The sequence below is a fragment of the Lissotriton vulgaris genome, chromosome 10, assembly GCF_964263255.1.
Source record: "Lissotriton vulgaris chromosome 10, aLisVul1.2, whole genome shotgun sequence".
Lineage (NCBI taxonomy): Eukaryota > Metazoa > Chordata > Amphibia > Caudata > Salamandridae > Lissotriton > Lissotriton vulgaris.
In genome coordinates, this window is record NC_141698.1 from 856,990,303 (window position 1) to 857,009,507 (window position 19,205).

General features: G+C 47.6%; 1 protein-coding gene across 2 annotated transcripts in view; it reads left to right on the top strand.

The window, feature by feature from the left end:
• The window catches only part of LOC147688904 (ATP-dependent translocase ABCB1-like), a 509,764-nt gene that overhangs the window by 258,731 nt on the left and 231,828 nt on the right, over positions 1 to 19,205 (top strand). For both annotated transcript variants that reach the window (XM_086941799.1, XM_086941800.1), the window contains exon 11: positions 5,277 to 5,387. In XM_086941799.1, the coding sequence (XP_086797925.1) occupies positions 5,277 to 5,387 (111 nt within the window). The remainder of the gene's footprint in view (positions 1 to 5,276; positions 5,388 to 19,205) is intronic.

The following is a 19,205-nucleotide window of genomic DNA, read 5'->3' on the forward strand; positions in this document are numbered from 1 at the left end:
CACCTCCCACTAACAATCTTGGGTAGGATTAACCTAATCAAGATGTCTATCTTGCCTAAATTTACTTTCATTTTTAATACCATCCCATTGGCCTTCGATGTTAAATCACTGGATAAATGTCAGCAAGAAATCAACTCCTTTGTATGGAATTATAGGTCTACCCGACTAACGTGGAAAAAGTTGAGGAGGAGGAGGGAGAAAGGGAGGCTCACCTTGCCGGACCTGCAGTATTATGCATGGGCTTTTCAGTTGTCCCACACAAGAATGCTCTTAAAAACACCACTGGGTACATCTTCTGGGACAATGTTTAAAGCCATGCTGATTGGAGCGGACCTGTCAATGGACGGGTTCGTATTTTAATTTGGGGACCAGAAATTCTTTAAAAAGGTTAAATTAAAAATATTAGCATCTCTGGGGTCAGCCTGGACTCAGATTAGGAAGAGAATAGGTCTGTCCTATTACTCCAACTATGCACCGGTATGGGACTCCCCCGGGTTACCTTTATGTTTACAAGATAGACTGTCCATTCCGGTGAGAGACACCGGGGTGGTAAGATGGGGGGAGCTTGTGGCGGAAGGGGGGTTGATGTAACTACAGTGAAGCATCCGATGTTCATATGTTTATGGACTGTCCCCATATCACCAGGTTCTGGGATGAAGTAATAAGGTATTTAAACTCTATCTTAAACATCTCACTGTCTCTAACGTTGCCTTTAATTATCTTCGGCTTTGAGGCAGGCATAACTGGCCAGGCTAGGTCTTTTTTGTTTTATGCGATTCTCCTGGCCAGGAGGCAAATTTGTATGGATGGAGAATTCGGCACCCTCACACTAGGGCCATAGGGCAATTAAAGCAAGGGAAGGCGGCCGGCTTGGATGGCCTGCCAGGAGAGTTATATCGAGTCCTGGGCGCCGCAGTTGTTCCTATTTTGACGACCCTCTTCAATGGAATTTTAAGGAAGGGGGAAGCCCCTCCAAAATCTTGAGGGGAGGCGACTATTGTCTTAATTCCCAAGCCAGGGAAAGATTTAACTGACTGCGGATCGTATAGACCAATCTCGCTCTTAAATAGCGACTATAAGATCTTTGCGTCTATCATGTCTGCGAGATTGGGGGCCATAATAGGAGAAAATGTACAACAAGACCAGAAAGGGTTTATTAAAAGGAGGCAGTTATCTGACTTAACATATGACTTGGTAGGGTCAATTGACATCGCCTTGACCTTTTCTCTCCCTCTGTCCACTCTCACCTTAGACGCGACAAAGGCCTTTGACAGGGTCAATTGGCTTTATCTGGAGGCAGTGTTGAAAAAGTTTGGCTTTGGTGAGGGTTTTTGTCGTGTCATCTCTCTGATGTATAGTGCTCCATCGGCAAGGATTATCAATCAATCAATCAATCATAGCATTTGTATAGCGCACTACTCACCAGGAAGGTCTCAAGGCGCTTGGGGGAAGGGGGGTCTGCTATTGCTCGAACAGCCAGGTCTTGAGTTGTCTCCTGAAGGCGAGATGGTCCTGGGTCAGCCGAAGGTGGGTGGGGAGGGAGTTCCATGTCTTGGCCGCCAGGTAGGAGAAGGATCTTCCTCCAGCGGTGGCTCTTCGGATGTGTGGTACGGCGGCGAGGGCGAGGCTTGTCGAACGTAGCTGGTGGGTGGGGGTGTAGAAAGTCAAGCGGTCGTTGAGGTACTTGGGGCCCAGGTCGTGGAGGGACTTGTGTGCGTGGGTGAGGAGTCTGAACGTGATTCTCTCGCTGACGGGGAGCCAGTGCAGGTCCCTCAGGTGGCCGGAGATGTGGCTGCGTCGGGGGATGTCCAGGATGAGTCGGGCGGCGGCGTTCTGGATGCGTTGGAGTCTTTTCTGTAGCTTGGCTGTGGTTCCGTAGTAGAGGGTGTTTCCGTAGTCCAGTCGGCTTGTGACGAGTGCCTGGGTGACCGTCTTCCTGGTTTCGGTCGGGATCCATCGGAAGATCTTGCGGGGCATGCGTAGGGTGTTGAAGCATGATGAGGAGACGGCGTTGACTTGTCTGGTCATCGAGAGGGAGGAGTCCAGGATGAAGCCCAGGTTGCGTGCGTGGTCTGTTGGCTTGGGTGCGCTGCCTAGGGCGGGGGGCCACCAGGAGTCGTCCCAGGCGGAGGGCGATGGTCCCAGGATGAGGACTTCCGTCTTGTCTGAGTTCAGTTTCAGGACTCCATTATGATAAATGGAGTCCTGACAGAACCCTTTAAAATCTCGAGGGGAACAAGGCAGGGCTGCCCGCTTTCTCCCCTTCTCTTCGATTTGTATGTCGAGCCATTTGCTCAGACTTTGCGGGGGGATGAAAATATCCCACCATTTAAATTCGGAGAGTGGGAGAGGTGGGTTGCACTGTATGCGGACGACATTTTAGTTTTTACGTCAGATCCGGTCAAAGCATTTCCCGAGGTAATCAAGCAGGCGGAGGAGTTTGGGCATATATCGGGGTATGAGATCAACGCCAGAAAAACTGAGATCATGGCGTGGAACATCCCCAACTTACATCTTGGAGTGAAAACATCAATGAGGTACCTCGGTATATGGATAGTACAAGAGATAGGAGATATTGCTCGAATCAATTTGGAGCAGATACACAATGATTGTAAGAAGCTAATGAGATCATGGGCTCACCTCCCACTAACAATCTTGGGTAGGATTAACCTAATCAAGATGTCTATCTTGCCTAAATTTACTTTCATTTTTAATACCATCCCATTGGCCTTCGATGTTAAATCACTGGATAAATGTCAGCAAGAAATCAACTCCTTTGTATGGAATTATAGGTCTACCCGACTAACGTGGAAAAAGTTGAGGAGGAGGAGGGAGAAAGGGAGGCTCACCTTGCCGGACCTGCAGTATTATGCATGGGCTTTTCAGTTGTCCCACACAAGAATGCTCTTAAAAACACCACTGGGTACATCTTCTGGGACAATGTTTAAAGCCATGCTGATTGGAGCGGACCTGTCAATGGACGGGTTCGTATTTTAATTTGGGGACCAGAAATTCTTTAAAAAGGTTAAATTAAAAATATTAGCATCTCTGGGGTCAGCCTGGACTCAGATTAGGAAGAGAATAGGTCTGTCCTATTACTCCAACTATGCACCGGTATGGGACTCCCCCGGGTTACCTTTATGTTTACAAGATAGACTGTCCATTCCGGTGAGAGACACCGGGGTGGTAAGATGGGGGGAGCTTGTGGCGGAAGGGGGGTTGATGTAACTACAGTGAAGCATCCGATGTTCATATGTTTATGGACTGTCCCCATATCACCAGGTTCTGGGATGAAGTAATAAGGTATTTAAACTCTATCTTAAACATCTCACTGTCTCTAACGTTGCCTTTAATTATCTTCGGCTTTGAGGCAGGCATAACTGGCCAGGCTAGGTCTTTTTTGTTTTATGCGATTCTCCTGGCCAGGAGGCAAATTTGTATGGATGGAGAATTCGGCACCCTCACACTCGGGTTGGTTAACATTGTTATACGAAACATCTAGAGTGGATCTCGCCAGACCTGGCAATAAAAGATATTTGGCCTTTTGGGACTTGTTGGTTCAGTGGAGATGAATGCCTGGGTTTCCCCCCCCCCCCCCCCCCCCCCCCCCCGGGTCCAATGATTATGCCTAGATTGTCTCAATGGATCTAGGACAAGGGCCCCCTTCGAAATACTGTTGGTCCAGCAGGTTGAAAAACACTGAGATGGAGTTGGAGTTATAGCATGCTTGCATTCTACTCTCCTCCCTCTATACTTTTGGGATGTGCCTTCCCCCAGTAAGATTACATTTGTGTCCTGAAACAGGAGAAGGCAAAGATCTGAAGTCTTCTGGTAGGCGACACGCAAGGTGGTTGACGATTCTGAAATGAGAGCAAGGCAAATGAGGACAAAAAAACAAAAAATAATCTGTGTTTTCTATCTTCCCCCACAACCACTTTGTTAGAGATTTGATAATAGTTTGTTTCAAAAGTAGCACAAGTACTTGCATAATGCGTAAATATAAGGTTCTCCTACCCGCATTCGAGATCAGTGGTATATAATAACATTTGTTTAGATGCTTGAGGTTCCCATATGGATAAGATGTAACACCCTCCTTGTTTGCAAAACCCAAAGTTTTTTCTTTCAGGAAAAAGAGTGACAATTCTGCTCAGGCTACTCTACAATCTCAGGCTACCCTACAATTAGGCATGATGCTTACAACACATCTTTGCTTCTTTACATTAGAATTGAATGTATGTGTGAAAATCCGTCCTCTGATATGTACAGAAACTTGTAGTCAGGTTTTATCAAAACATGATTCCGGGATGTGGATGATGATCCAAGCCTGATTTTCGGGATATCCACAGGAGATACATGTTTTTATTGAGTACAAAAGGAAGTAATTTATAGAGTGAGTCATTATCCTCAAAATCTGGCATGCCTCAGCCATTTTAGACCATCGTGCCCACCCCCTCAAACCAGCTATGTTCATACTGATAACTGGATGGGTGAAGTCAATTCTGGTACTTTCGTTCTCAATGCAGTGAGACTGAATAGCTGCAGTTGCCACCCTGGTTAATTCTCAGAAACATTCTCACATTCAATAATGCTCACTTGACCACCATAACACCATTCTCTGACACATAATCTTGTATTTGCAGCCAATTCTGCACGTCGAACATTCTGCTGGTTTTTGGCATCATTTTCCTGCAGGGGGAATGAACATATACACCAGGGGCGTTTTTTTGCAGATTTTATATAGCGCAAACTCACTCCAAAGTAATTGGAGTGCTTTACTTGAGCACCGGGTACATTACAAATTCAGGCACGGGGAGATTAAGTGATTTGCTCAGAACCACAGGATGTGGACGCAACCCCGAGGCTCGAACCCTGGTTTCCAGCTCCAAAGTCAGCAGTCTAGCCGATGGACCACATCCTTTGTCCTAGCATCCCTTGGCTTGGCCCACTCTGTGTGCATCTCAACCATGTAAGATTCAGCAGAGGGGACATACCCTTGGTCAAATGCTTCCCATATCTGCTGCAGGCGATGCCCACATCTGTGTGTAGCACTTATTATGCCTAATATTCCTAAAATCTCGGGCAGTCCTATTCCAGCATGCCTACTACAGGGTTAAATATAGTCATTCTTGTAGACAAGAGCTCCATCATGCCTGCTACTTTAGCGCTGTTTCACAAAAGATACTGTTGTGTTGTAATTGTGAAACCAAAATATTCTGGAAGCTAAAGCTGTTTTGGTTTTTATGTTTATGTGTTTTTGTATTTTCTCTTTGTGACAGGAACCTAAAATTGACAGCTTCTCCGTATCTGGGTGCAAACCTGACAAACTAAAAGGGGAGATAGAGTTCAGTAATGTTCACTTCCAGTATCCATCGAGAACAGATGTTCCGGTAAGTGGCTGTGGTTTTATAATTATAAAGCATCTAGTCGCTGCTGATGGAGACATCTGAGGCTAGTATTTCCCAGCTGTTTTCTAAAGCACTATAAAGCCTCAGCTGTGATCTCATTGTAGGTGACCACAGTTCTGTTCTGTAAAAGTAAGCCCTCACCACACCATGGCAACACACCACTAATGCATTGTCCTCAAAAGGTATGTGCAGTCTGTCCTTCATCAAAATTGACTCCCAGTACATTCTGCTGTAGCTAGACACCAGAAGCCACCTTGCAGAAACTTTGCACTGGTGCGAAAAAAGGCCAAACCAATTTGCAAAAATGTTCTGCTTTTACAAGAAACCAAACAATTGTTTTGTATTTATATGGTAACAAATGAGAACTCTTTCTAGACTTGTCCAATATGAATGCTGTGACTAACCTTGATGCAAAATCAGTTAATTGCATGTTTATTGCATAAAAATCTAATATAATGCAGATCAGTTTTCTTTGCTGTTTAAAGTAATCATTGGCAAAGCTAAGAGGTCAGACCTTGGCAAGCTGTATGATAGTTATTTTTTTTAATATAAGCCTACGCCAAAAAAGAAAAAAAGAATACCTAAAAGTGACTGCCACTTGCTTTAATTACAATTTTAGTTACTATTTTTATTGTTGTTGTTAGTATTATTATCAATATTATTATTATTTGCGAAGAAGACAAGAATAAATATCACATAATCAAGCACTCAAATAGCAGGCAGCTACAACATTACAATGCAATTTTATGACAATAATTTTAAAAACGAACAAGAAAATAAATCACCATCACTTGGCAACATAAATAGCTGGTATTTGAAATTATTACACACAATAAATAAAATAGACAATCACACTTTAAAGCAGCTTCGTCACTAAAGAGAAAATAAATATGTTTAGGATGTTGTGACCAATGTGCACAGGTTTTTTGCAATCACTCAAAGTCAAGTGAGCCAGTTGGTAAAGTGGGCTGAAATTGCATTGTATATATACTGTAATGTTCAGAATAAAAAATGTCAATGACGATTTAACAAAGTAATGGATGATACCCCTGAAGTATGTATATTATGTATGAGTATAGTATGACGAGAGCTCTCTCAGAGGCAAGACCCAAAAAGTTATTTTTTTGTGCTTGGATATTTTATAAATCTCCATTGGTCAGCCATTTATTATTACCCACTGCTGAAGAGTCTGATACACCATTTGTGGACCCCCTTACATAGTGATTTGACTTTTGGAATTTTCCTTTTACGTGTTCGGGTTGTGAATTTAATCTAACACCTCTAAATTCTTACAGGTCATTTTTGGACTTTTGTGCATTGTTGTAATGGGACAGTATCCATTTTTTATATGATTTTTTGAAACGCTTTCATATCAGACTGTCATACAATTGCATCACATTATATGTGCAATGAGGCATTTCACATGGGCAATTCTATAAAAAGAGTAACAATAAGGTTGTATTAGCAGGCCGGCTCCATATTCTGATCGACAGTCTCCCACTAAGTGCATATGGTATTAACTCTTCGCAGTCCCCCACAGGAGAGCAGATAGTCTTTCCAGATCCTAGTTATAAGCTGTTGACTTTTGGATTGCATGCCAACTTTTGAGCAGTAACATTTATTTTTTTATATTTCCAGGGATCCAGATAACACTAAACAGCTGTAAAAATTACTAAAGCTTGACGTGCACCCTCGAATTTTAGATGTAAATATCCTGTTTTAATAAAGTGAGCTATAATAGCATGTCCAGAATGGTGCTTAGGTGGGTGTTTGAAGAGATCGCTGTCCTGTAGTATCATAGGATCAGATTCATCCTTTCAGTTGGTCGACTGCCAAATGTGCAGATAACTGGTGCAGTTAAGGGCCGAAACTAACAAATGGGATGCTACAAAACACCTGCCACACCCCCCATAATTGTCTGGTTGCCCACCACTACTCACAGTTTACCAGTAAATTGAATTACCTACCTGCAAGACTTTTTAGCCACATGTGCTTCCGTAAAGTGTTTGGGGCTAAGCAGCAGGCCACTCCAATTTGCACAAAGTGAGCATGACCAAGTTTTACCATTTTCTTTAGTGGTAAGTGTTCTTGATGAGAGAACATTATTTGAAAATAATAGCCCAAAAGGTGCATTTAACAGTACAGTTGTTCAAATAAATCTGATAACAAGGCTCTGGTTTTAGAGCCACTTGAGAAGGGACACTCATAAAACATTCCAATACTTTCATGATGTGTAAGCAGGACCAATGGAGTTAAAGAGAAAATAGAATGATCATACCAAAAAAACGTTAAAATATAATAGCAAGAATTGCATTTTTTGTACGGTGTCCCTACAGCTGGTTGAAGAGCAATAATCCTTTGCAAACAAATGTTCTAATCTGGGTATGTGATCAGATATGACCTCCTGTCACTTTTGAAGACGTATAAATCATCTTTCTTTATTTTTATTTTGTGCTTCCTTTAATTTGTACAGGTTGTTTCTTCCATGTACAGGGTAAAACAAAATATAATAGATTACACAGATCTCACAATCTGAGTTCTGTGTTTCATAGACATTACAAATTAGGACAATACTGACACTTTTTATGCTGCACCAGTATTAGTAGCCAAGGCCACAGGCAGCAATAATGATGAATAATAATGTGATAAAAGGTTTCTCAATATAAGTAATTAAATCATCCACCTAACTCATGGAATTAAATTCATATCATCATGTTTCGTAGAACCCCTATGAGAGTCCGTCCTGATTTAGCATGAATGTAGTCATGTAAATGCAGTAGTTCTTTCGTCAAGTACTAGCTTGACATTTCCTTAAAATGAAAACAATTTGGACTCTGGTAAGTTTTTTTCGTTTTAGCCAAATAAATATTGTGCAATTTATGACCAGCCTAGCATTTTTGGGGAAATACATACATTTTGCTTGCAATCACCATCGTTTTATTTTTGATAAACAAACTAGTTCTCAAAACAAATGTTTTTTCTTATTTGTCAATAACTCTATCTGTCCTCAAATACCACCTTTCCTTATTATTAAACATTAGGAAACACGAATTTGGTCTACATAGATCAGATTGTCAGATTTTGCTTCCCATCCCCGTATATCACCCTAACATGGAAAAAAATGCCTAGCATGCACAGGGTAGCTATTAGCTATCAGCATGCCCTCTTTATGTCAGAGATGCATGGCTGAAGCCAAAGCCATTAACCATATGCACAATTGTGCCAGAGCAATCATTCTGCTACAGACGGACACCCTTTTTCTAGTCATGACCAATATTATGTCAGGGATGTTAACAGCAATATTAAGGATGGCCGCTTCACAGTAGTGTTACCTTAAGCAAGGGAGGAGGGAGATGATATAACTATATGGGCTGATGACTTGACCGGTCTTGTCGTCTATGGCCTGCTAAAAAGGTTTTTTGCATATTGTATGCTCTTTGTGAAAACACCCTTCATCTGCACCCTTATTGTGTCCAATCTATTTTGAACCTGTGCTGGCCTGAAACAGAACACTAGACTGGCACTAACAGATGTGCATCAAACATACCAAGCATATTACATGTTAACCGAGTCAGTGCAGATTGCCTGCTGTGTTACATATATGAAGGTATGGGAATCTGAAGAAGAACATTATTCGTACTTTCAAATAATGAAATATGTCTCTATGACTGAAATATCACTTTATACTGAAGCCGTTTCACTTGAAAAAATAATTTGATGCACAGATATTTTCTCAAGCCTATTTGTAGCAATTAATATGAATTAAGATGATTTTCACTGGATACGGTTTGGCAGTTTCAACTGTCATGTGCAGATTAAAATACATATTTTGATGATTTCCTTTTTATTTTTGAGATAGGAGAAATGTGAGTATCCACTTGTATCCTAGACAGTTCATCCCAGATCAAGAGGAGGAAATATCGAAGATCATCTCAACACTACATCTTCACCCAAAATTGCAATGCAAAGGTCATTCCACATTCACACCACTCATAACCAGACTCATCTGTGATTCCCTTAACCAACTGAATATTCTAGTGCAACTAAAACATCCTCTGACATCTCCACAGCCCAACAAAAACAATGACAACACTTTCTGAGCCTAACTGTGTGGAGAATGACCAGTTTGCTATTCCTCTGGAACAAATAAACATTGTGTAACATCTTCCAGTTATTCCTTACTCACTTGTTTTGAGGCAACACTCTGCTCACTATCTTCCTTCTCTCAAGAATGTTGTCCACACAGCTGCACAATTACCAAGAGATTCAGAACATGTGATAGAACACTTCAACTCTCAGGGTTCTCCACTATATTATCTTCAACCTAGGCTGTGTGAGATACAAAGTTGTGATTTCCAACATGCAATCCTACCAGGCAAATACGATCAACTTTTCCTGTGGCCTTTGGAACACCTGCAGCACTATGATTTCCATTCTTGAAACCAAGAAATTAGATGAGTCCAGGTCTTGTCCTCCTATGCTTAGAGAATCCAAAACTCCATCCACTACAGATCTGACCAAGCCACGTTACTTTCCTATTTTTAAAGGTCATGCTGTGCAACGGTAGCAATAGGCCAAGCTCTGTCTCCCACTGTCCCCTGCCTATCTAAGAAGCTATATATCTGTGAGCTGTCATAGGTAGGGGTCTGTAAACTGAAAAAATCAGGAAAGAGTAGAGGGGGCGTGGCCAACAGCATGGCCGGTTAAGAAGTGCAATTGTAGAGCTCCTGTGAGGCTGCCTGGTAATCCGACATTTAGAATCCGGCCTGGACCTCCAAACCGGTACTACATTGAGGCGGAAGTCGCCTGGAGCTGGCGAGTACCGAAAACGGGAAGAAAATCGTAGTAGGGGAAGCAGTACAAGCTCCGGAGTCATCTGCTCGTCTTCATGCTGCACTAACATGGCGGCGGCTGGAGCCAAGTGAGCACCTCCCCCCCCTGTCCTCCCCCCCTGTCTGCTGAGGCCGAGGAGGGCGCTGCGGTCGACTACAGGGACCCCCCGAGAGAGCCCGGACGTCGCCCCCCCCTCCCGTCCGGAGCGTCTGGAGAGGGCTGTGGGGGAATCTCCTTCACCAACATGGCGCCCGTGGCAGCGAAGGTGAGCTGTCGGCCCTGAGTGCCGCGATTCGGGATCCCGCCCGACCTACTCAGTGCTCGGGGCTGCGGCGGCGGAGCGGAGGGAGAGCTGCTGGGGGCGAGAGACGCGCTGCAGATGCAGACCGCAGCGCGTCCGAGAGCGGGATCCTGAACAACACCCGTGCTACGGCGGAGGAGGCGGACGCCCGGGAAATCAGGGCACCTGGAGAGAGGAGGTGGCGCCTTTAATGGAACCCGGCGGGGGGCGCCTGGCAGCGAACGGCCGCCTGGAGGTCTAAAGTGAGGTACATCCTGGACTGCCTGGGGTGCCGTGCGGGAGGCGGGGGCTGAGACAGTGCCGGTACACGCGCCACACCCCGGAGAGTCACTCGGGGAATCCGGCGGCCGTGGCGCCCAGTGCCTGCAAAACAGAGGCCCTGGGGCAGGCGTGGTGACTCACCCAGCACCAACCTGGGGGCTTGAACAAGATTGTGTGCTCTGGGAGGCAGCGAGATTGTGGAAGGGCCGTTGATCCAAGCAGGTGGTTACATCCAAGGCTCAGATTTTGGGACAGCCGCAGGCGAAAAGGAGCACAGACAGCCACACATGACGACATATCGGGCTGAGGTGCACACGGTTACGACCGAACATACTGGCATACGACGTCCACATTATTGCAAGGGGGCGACAGAAGTGTAGGAAAGCCCGAGAGGGTCATCCCCCAGGAGGCAAGGCTCGGAGAGTGCCAGCGACACTTACTGAAAGGGGCCAGCAGGGACCAACATCTGAGGCATTACAGCGGACACCATTGTGAGGGTGAGTGGCTCGGACGGGGCCACAGCTGGTGTGGAGATAGGCGGGACGCCCGGGGCTGTGCAAAGGGAATTGAGGACCAGCGAGAGGGCCGCACTGTGAGACATCCAACCGGGGAGCGGCGGAGGAAAAAGGCTGACAAGACCGCAGGCAGTAAGTGATCACCTGGGGGTAACACACGACATCTGGCGGCAGGAGGGGACCGGCCTGCGGAGTGCCCGGACGCTGACGACCCGCGGAACCATGGGGAAAAAAGAGGCCCTGCAGAAAGGCCCCAAACAAGGCCCGATGGACAACTTTGCGGCACCGCGCCAGGGGGCGGAAGGTCCACCCGCGCCCTCGGCCACCCGCTCAGACACGGAGCTACTGATGGCGGCAATCCAGGCCTCCCGCACGGACATTCAGGAGTCCAGGGCGGCACTGGAGGTTAAAATCGGTGAGGTGGGCTCGGAAGAGACACTCCTATGACAAGACTTCTGCAATCTATCGGACAGGGTCACCGCTGCTGAGGCTCGAGTGGGGAAAGCCGAGGATTCGATCACAACTCTTCGGAGAGACATGGCGGAACTGCAGGCCACGAATCGCCAGCTCACCTGGAAGGTGGACGACGCCGAGAACAGGGCTCGGCGCAACAATCTGCGCTTTGTAGGCTTCAGGGTAGGAATTGAGATGAACGACATGGTATCCTTCCTTCATGCGTGGATACGAGAAACATTCCCAAAGGCGCAATTCTCGCCGTGCTTTATAATAGAGAGGGCACACAGAGCACTCCTCGCGAAACCGCCTGAGGGAGCACGACCACGTCCGGTCATTGCACGTTTTTTGAACTTTGCAGACAGGGATTTGATACTGAGGGAGGCGAGGAAGATGGGGGAGATCCGCCTGGAAAACGCGCATGTTATGATCTTCCCGGACTATAGTCAAGAGGTGCAAAAGCAGCGGAGATCCTTCGACTCAGTGAAAGCTAAACTCAGAGACTTGAAAATCTCGTACATGTTACTGTTCCCTGCGAAGCTTAAGGTGATCTTCAATGAGCGGTCTCTCTTTTTTGTGTGCCCGGAAGACGCTTGGCAGTAGCTGGAGGAATGTCCGATCCTCAACAGTAGGGAGAGTGCACTACGTGAAGTGCTGGACAGGTCACGGAGAAATACGACACACTGGGAACATCCGAAATCGCAAAGACTGAAATCCAGGAGATCAAAACGGCAAACCCCAGCGACGCCATACAGAAGCCGTGGTACAGGACAGGCCAGGAAAGGACGCTCCACATCTCCAAGAGGGGCAACGGCATCCGGGTCGCGAGGCGCGGCATTGCGCACCTCTGCAAGGTCGGAAGGCGAGGAAGCGGAGACACTGGATAGCCAATTGTCCGACGGAGAGGGCGAGGAGGAGGATGGACAGTCAGACCATCCGCTGGTGAAGGAGATTCGGGACATGGAACATGAACTATCAGGACAGTACAGTGCCCCCGAATCTGAACTTCCGGACTCCAAATCCTGACGGGACAGAGACTGCAGCGCAATCTGCGTTTTATGTATGGAGCCACGGGGAGGCAGGTGACATGTCGCCCGTCTGGAGGACTGGGAGGTCTGGAGTGGCAGCCTGCCAATCAGGAAGCACGCAAGTTGGCACACCCTCTATAGTGGGTTTTGTTTGACACGTAGATAGGATTGTTGGGTGTTTCTTAGGGTGGGTTGGCGGGTGGGTGACAGACCTACTCCTTCGGAAAGCTATGTCCTGTGTAAGGACAATTCTGGAAGGGGAGGGAGGTGGGGTGGGGGAGGGGGTTGCTCAAGTTGGTGGGGGTCCAGGGGGGAAGGCATTGCAGTTTTTTGCACTACTACTTTGTTGGGACAGGGTACGGGGAGGGACTCAGGTGGGAACACTGAAAGCTCAGGTAGATGATCACCTCGGCAATTTATGCTATTGCACCACTGCCCGCCGTAAGTGTTGGGCCACACAAGGTCACTACGCTCTCCCATGGCCGGTACTGTAGAAGCACCGCACGTGGCCGGTAGGAGGTTGACTATAATGACGTGGAATGTCAATGGGTTGGGATAGAAAATCAAAAGAGGGCTGGTAAACGCCTACATTAAGAAGACTGACCCAGACATCATTTTTCTGCAAGAGACGCATCTTAGGGGTACTCAGTGTGCCTTTGTGGCTAGGGGCAAGTACAGGGTGTTGGTCCATGCGGGTTACACTTCGGACTCTAGGGGAGTGGCAGTCTTGATTAAAAAAAAACAACCTTTCGCCATCACACATACGTGGCTTGATCCACAGGGTACCTATGCGGGAGTCCAGGGCAAATGGAATAGGAACACGTACACCTTAATCTCTGTTTACGCACCACCTAAGCTGCAGTCACGCACAAATGCCTCCATCGCGAACATTCTCTTAGACACGGCGGCCACAATACAGGTGGTGGGAGGAGACTTTAATGATGTCATGGACGTGGCCCTCGACAGATTAGGCACCTCAGTTGACGGCGGGAACAGAACGGCACTGTGTGACCTGATGTCCTCCCTGGGGCTAACTGACACATGGCGGTGGCTCCACCCGGCACAGCGCGCCTACTCCTACTACTCAGGGGCACATCGAATGTTCTCCCGTCTTGACTATGTCTTCATGCACAGACAGGAGCTAGCAGTAGGGGATGTAGCAGACTACAGAGCTAGGGGCGTCGCTGACGCCCCTATATGTTAGAGTGGGGAGTGGCAGAGCGGGGGACGCGGGGTGCTGGCGACTTGCGACTTGGGATCTCCAGAATACAAAACTGCTAAAAGACGTGAGGACAGACATAAAGATATACTTCGAAGACAATGTAGGCTCGGTTGACTCAAACATCACCCTGTGGGAAGCCCTGAAACCAGTCATGCGCGATAAGATTAGACTTCGACTAGGGGAAGATAGACGGAGACTACAGGCGGAGGTAGCAGCCTTGGAGCAGTCTATTCTAAAATGGGAAGGCGAGTACCTGGCCCATAAGTCCGAGAACTCCCTGCAGCGGTTGCTTGACGTTCAGAAGCAGTATCGGGAACTGGTGACCAACGAGGCCAAGACCCAAGCACTAGCGACCCTACACAGACTATATGACGTGGGGGATAAGTCGGGGAAACTACTGGCGTGGCTCAGCAAGAAGGAGAGGGCAGAGAGATGGATAGATGACATAGTCATGGTGGGAGGTACTACAGTCAATACCGACGTAGAAATAGCGGAGGCTTTCGCTGCCCACTATGAAGCCTTTTACAAAGCGCGCAACCTGGCGACTTTCGAGGAGGCCCTTCAATACCTAGATGACACCACCCTGCCGGTCCTTTCACCGGAAGACGCGGAAACATTAGAAGCTGACATAACGTCAGAAGACGTCACGACAGCTATTGCCAGACTCCGACCGGGTAAAACACCAGGCCCGAATGGATTCCCGGCGGAATTCTTTAAGCGCACATCAGATCTGCTAACCCCACACCTTCGGGGCCTACTAATGGACGCCCTTGAGTTGGGAGAACTCCCCCCGGACCTCACTATGGCCACAATTATACCACTATACAAGGATGGTAAGCCACAAATTGAATGTGCCTCCTACCGGCCGATTTCTCTGCTCAACACGTAAGTGAAAGTACTGGCAACTATCCTAGCGGTTCGTTTGAGGGCGGTTATAACGGGACTGGTACATATGGACCAGTCAGGTTTCCTACCTGATAGGGCAACAAAGCTAAATCTACGCAGAACTCACAACTGGCTACAGGAGGTCAAAGAGAGGGAAGACCCACACTGGTTCCTCTCCCTCGACGCTGAGAAAGCGTTCGATGCGGTACACTGGCCCTTCCTGTTCGCAGTGCTTCAGAGACTTGGGTTCGGCCCAAAGTTCACGGCGTGGATCAGACTACTCTATACCGGTCCTAGGGCCAGGGTGAAGGTCAATGGAACGCTCTCCCGAATATTTCCTATCCAGAGAGGTACTAGACAGGGATGCCCCCTGTCCCCACTTCTCTTTACCCTTGTTATAGAAGCCCTAGCAGACAAGATCAGGCTTAATGCGAATATTCACGGCTTCACGGACGGGACGGCAGCGCTCCCCCCCCCGAAAAGATTTCGCTTTACGCGGATGATGTACTGCTCTACATAACAGAGCCCGAGACGACCGTGCCGTAGCTCTTCCGAGAATTGGAGCACTATGGGGAGATGGCGGGCCACAGGATAAATTGGCACAAATCGGTACTATACGACCCGAAGGGTAATAATCAGTGGGGGAGTCTACCGGGGGAGCTGTCGACGACGACTGACGGGTTCCAGTACCTGGGGGTTTATATTACAACGAACATCCCTCTCTCGTTCCAAAAAAACGTAGAACGTATCATCATGAACGCAGTGGCGGATATGGACCATTGGAGACGCCTCCCTTTAACACTCCTGGGAAGAGCGGCCATGTATAAGATGATTATACTACTGAAATTTTTATACGCCCTCCAAAACGAGTACTATCCACTGCCAACTGCGGTCTTCGCCAGGATCCATGCAGACATGCGATCTTTCCTATGGCTCGGGAAACAGGCGAGGGTGGCCCTGGCCACACTACAAAGACACCAATATAGCGGGGGAATCTCGCTTCCCAACTTGGAAGCCTATTATTGGGCGGAGCATTTGACTCCAATCAATGATTGGCTCCATGCGGCGGCGGATCACCCAACATATTCCCTGGAAAGAGCTAAGCTGGCACCCAGAAATATACTGCAATATCTTTATGGGAGTGCAAGGAGAGCGCACCTTCTCCCTGCTACGTCCCTAACGCTGAGGGCCTGGACGAAAGCTACGAAACGCATGGGGTGGGAACACAAACCTACAAGACAAACACCTCTGTGGCATTGCCACTGGCTGCACGAGTTACATAAACTACGGGGATTCCAGAGATGGGACGACATTGGCATTTCTACTATTGGAGATGTAATAGCCAAAGGGGAATTAAAGTCATTCAGGGCACTCCAGAGGGAATTCGGGTTACACACCACGCAACATTTCAAGTACATGCAACTGCGCCATGCTTGGCAGGCCCAGAATATCTCACTGCTGGATATACCCGAGTATGCACCACTAGAGGGGAGACTGCTCCAGGAACACATGGTCGGACAGGCGGTATCCCTCACATACAAGACACTGACAAACCATATGTTGGGTGACTTAACAAAACTTAGACAGGTATGGGAGGCGGAGGTAGGAGAGATGGAAGACTTGGACTGGGAGATAGTATTGACACACCCACGGGAAGTGGCCATTAAGTCCAGGCTGCGGTTGATCCAATTTAACTATCTCCACAGAACATACTTTGACAGGGTACGTCTATATAAAATGGGGAAAATAGAAGGAACGAGATGCCTTAGGTGCCGACAAGAAGGGGGGGACTTCTTCCATACAGTATGGACCTGCCCTATTATACAGAAATACTGGTCACAGATCTTTCAGGAGCTTGAAGAAATCCTCGGGGCCCCCATCCCTACAGACCCCAAGTTGGCGCTGCTTGGTATGACGACCGAGGTAGACCTGACCGCTACTCATCTTCCTGGTCCTGGCATTAGTGGTGGCCAAGCGGGACATTGCAAAACATTGGGGGGCGCCAGAACCCCCGGACCTAGAGGAGTGGAGAAGAGGTTTAGACCTGTACATGGCAGCGGAGAGGGTCACGTACAAGGCGAGAGGTTGTCCCCTGAAATTCAGGAAAGTTTGGTCCAAGTGGAGACATTACCATGGCATGGATGGGGGGTTATAGTGGGATGGGGCAGGGTAGAAGGGTAGCACCGCTGCTTCTGTCCGGTTGGGGTGTAGGATGGACCGACGGGGCTTGCTTTCACCCGCAAACGGCATAAAGGGTCACTACACATGACAAGCTCTGAACAACTGTATGCACCGGGTGGACGGTGGGAGGGTGATGGAGGGAGAGGTATGAGATACTGATACGTTTTTTTTTTTTCCCATAAACTGTTTGTATATTGCTGCTTTCTATCTTGAGTTTTCTAACGTTTGACCACCGTGGGTTGAGGGAGGGGGGTGGGAAAGGGACAGTTTACTACCTACAACATAAAAGAAAAAAGCGGAAACTTGGGTAGCCAAAGGTTGATTATGACTGACAACCCTGAGTGTAATTGAGGCGCTGACGACGCACGCCGCCCGACCTCCGGGGTGTGGGCTGAAGGGCCGTGTATTTCTTCAGGGTGCGTGGCACTACCACATGCTTTTCACAGTGCCTGACGCCGACAGATTGTATAATGGCCCCTTGTGTATCTGCAATAAAAATGTTAAAAAAAATTAAAAAAAATCAGGAAAGAGTATTAATGTGCTGTTTTTCAGAATGGGTGGCACTGTGCACTTTTCCAATGTCGAAGTCTATTATATAAATATATTTCAAATGGTGATTGACCCCCTAAATCTTTATGGTTGTTGAGTGAGAAAAACCCGTCCTTTTGCAAACTGTAGGGTTTTAACTCTGTTGTAAAATTAGGGGTTTCTATTGTTAAAAAATTGGTCTGGCCATTGAATATGCCCAGACTTTTTTTTTGCTTTTTGGATCACCCTGTTTTGGGTGAGCCTCACTAAATTTCTCACAACCAGTAATCACATTCTAAATGGACTGCAGTATCCGCCTCTCAAGATAAGGCCGCTGCAATGCAGCTAGAGTAAGGGGCACTTGGCTAGTGACATGTGAACACATATGTACGCATGTCTGCACATGTGTGCAGGTTGCACAGGTGAGCCTACCATTTTCACTGCCTGTTAACTGTTCACAGGTATCCTGGCACAGAGGGGACTCTGCAGGACTAGATATTGCCCGGGGATAGGCCTTAAAATATTAGTTGCACTTATAGTTGAAGTCAGTGTGTTTTAATGTTTTGTCTGCAGTGACACTTTAGTATACATATAGGGGGAATTCGGCTTTAAAGTGCAGTTTCTCTTAGACCTACAAAGTTCCATGAGGTATGAAATTGAGGTGAAAAGGGTGCACCCAGTTCATATTTTCAGGTTTCAAGAACACGCAAGTACATCTTATGGGTCTCCCATAATTATTATATTTCTCAGGGTCAGCTCAGGATCAAAGTCTAGGCTTTTTGTCATCCTGCTGGGTCAAGTTAATTACTCTGCTCTCCAGCAGCAGGAACGAAGGCCTTCCCACACAAAAGGAGTGATTAAAAGTGCTTCCTTCAGCTCCAGAGGAGGTAGAAAGTCTGCATCTGTTAATCACCTGTCACACTGTACCCGGACTGAACTAAGAAGGAAGCCCAGACAACTAGAGTCAACACAAGGGGGGGCTCCTTTTTGAGGTTTTGGTGAGAAAGGACCTGGTTTGCAGGTCATGGAGGGGCGTAGCAGCTGAGACCCTTCAAGAGCAGCTGTGACTAGTGACTCCTGGATTACGTCTTCTTGAACTGTCCCAGCATGCTGTGGAGGAGGGTTAGGACAGCGTTGGAGAGGTGATATAGCACCCTCGGATCGGCCCGGGCGCCTGACTTCTAGAACCTTTCCCCCCCTTTTAAAAACCTTTGCACAAGGGACAGAGAGGGCTGTTGGTGCTTTTGGTCCTTGCAGAGGGGGAATGTGGGGCTTCCTCCCCAGAGCTCAGAAGGCCCGAAGATCTCAACCCCCAAGCCAGATTTCATATACATGACCCAGGACCCCACCTCAGGCTGCCTACCACCGAAAGAGAAGTGGGAGCCCCATTGTGCCCCCTGAGAGACAAGAGAGAGACATGGGCTCCCAACTACAGGCCTCTGACACAATAGCCAGTGGGGGAATGCTGTTGCACTCCCCTAGAGGAGGACGGGGGGCCTTGGAACCCACATCCAGGCTCCGGCAGTGGACGCAGAAGAGGGAACGCTGCCACGGTGGCGAGCCTGCCCCCATTCCCCGTGTAAATGTCTGGGG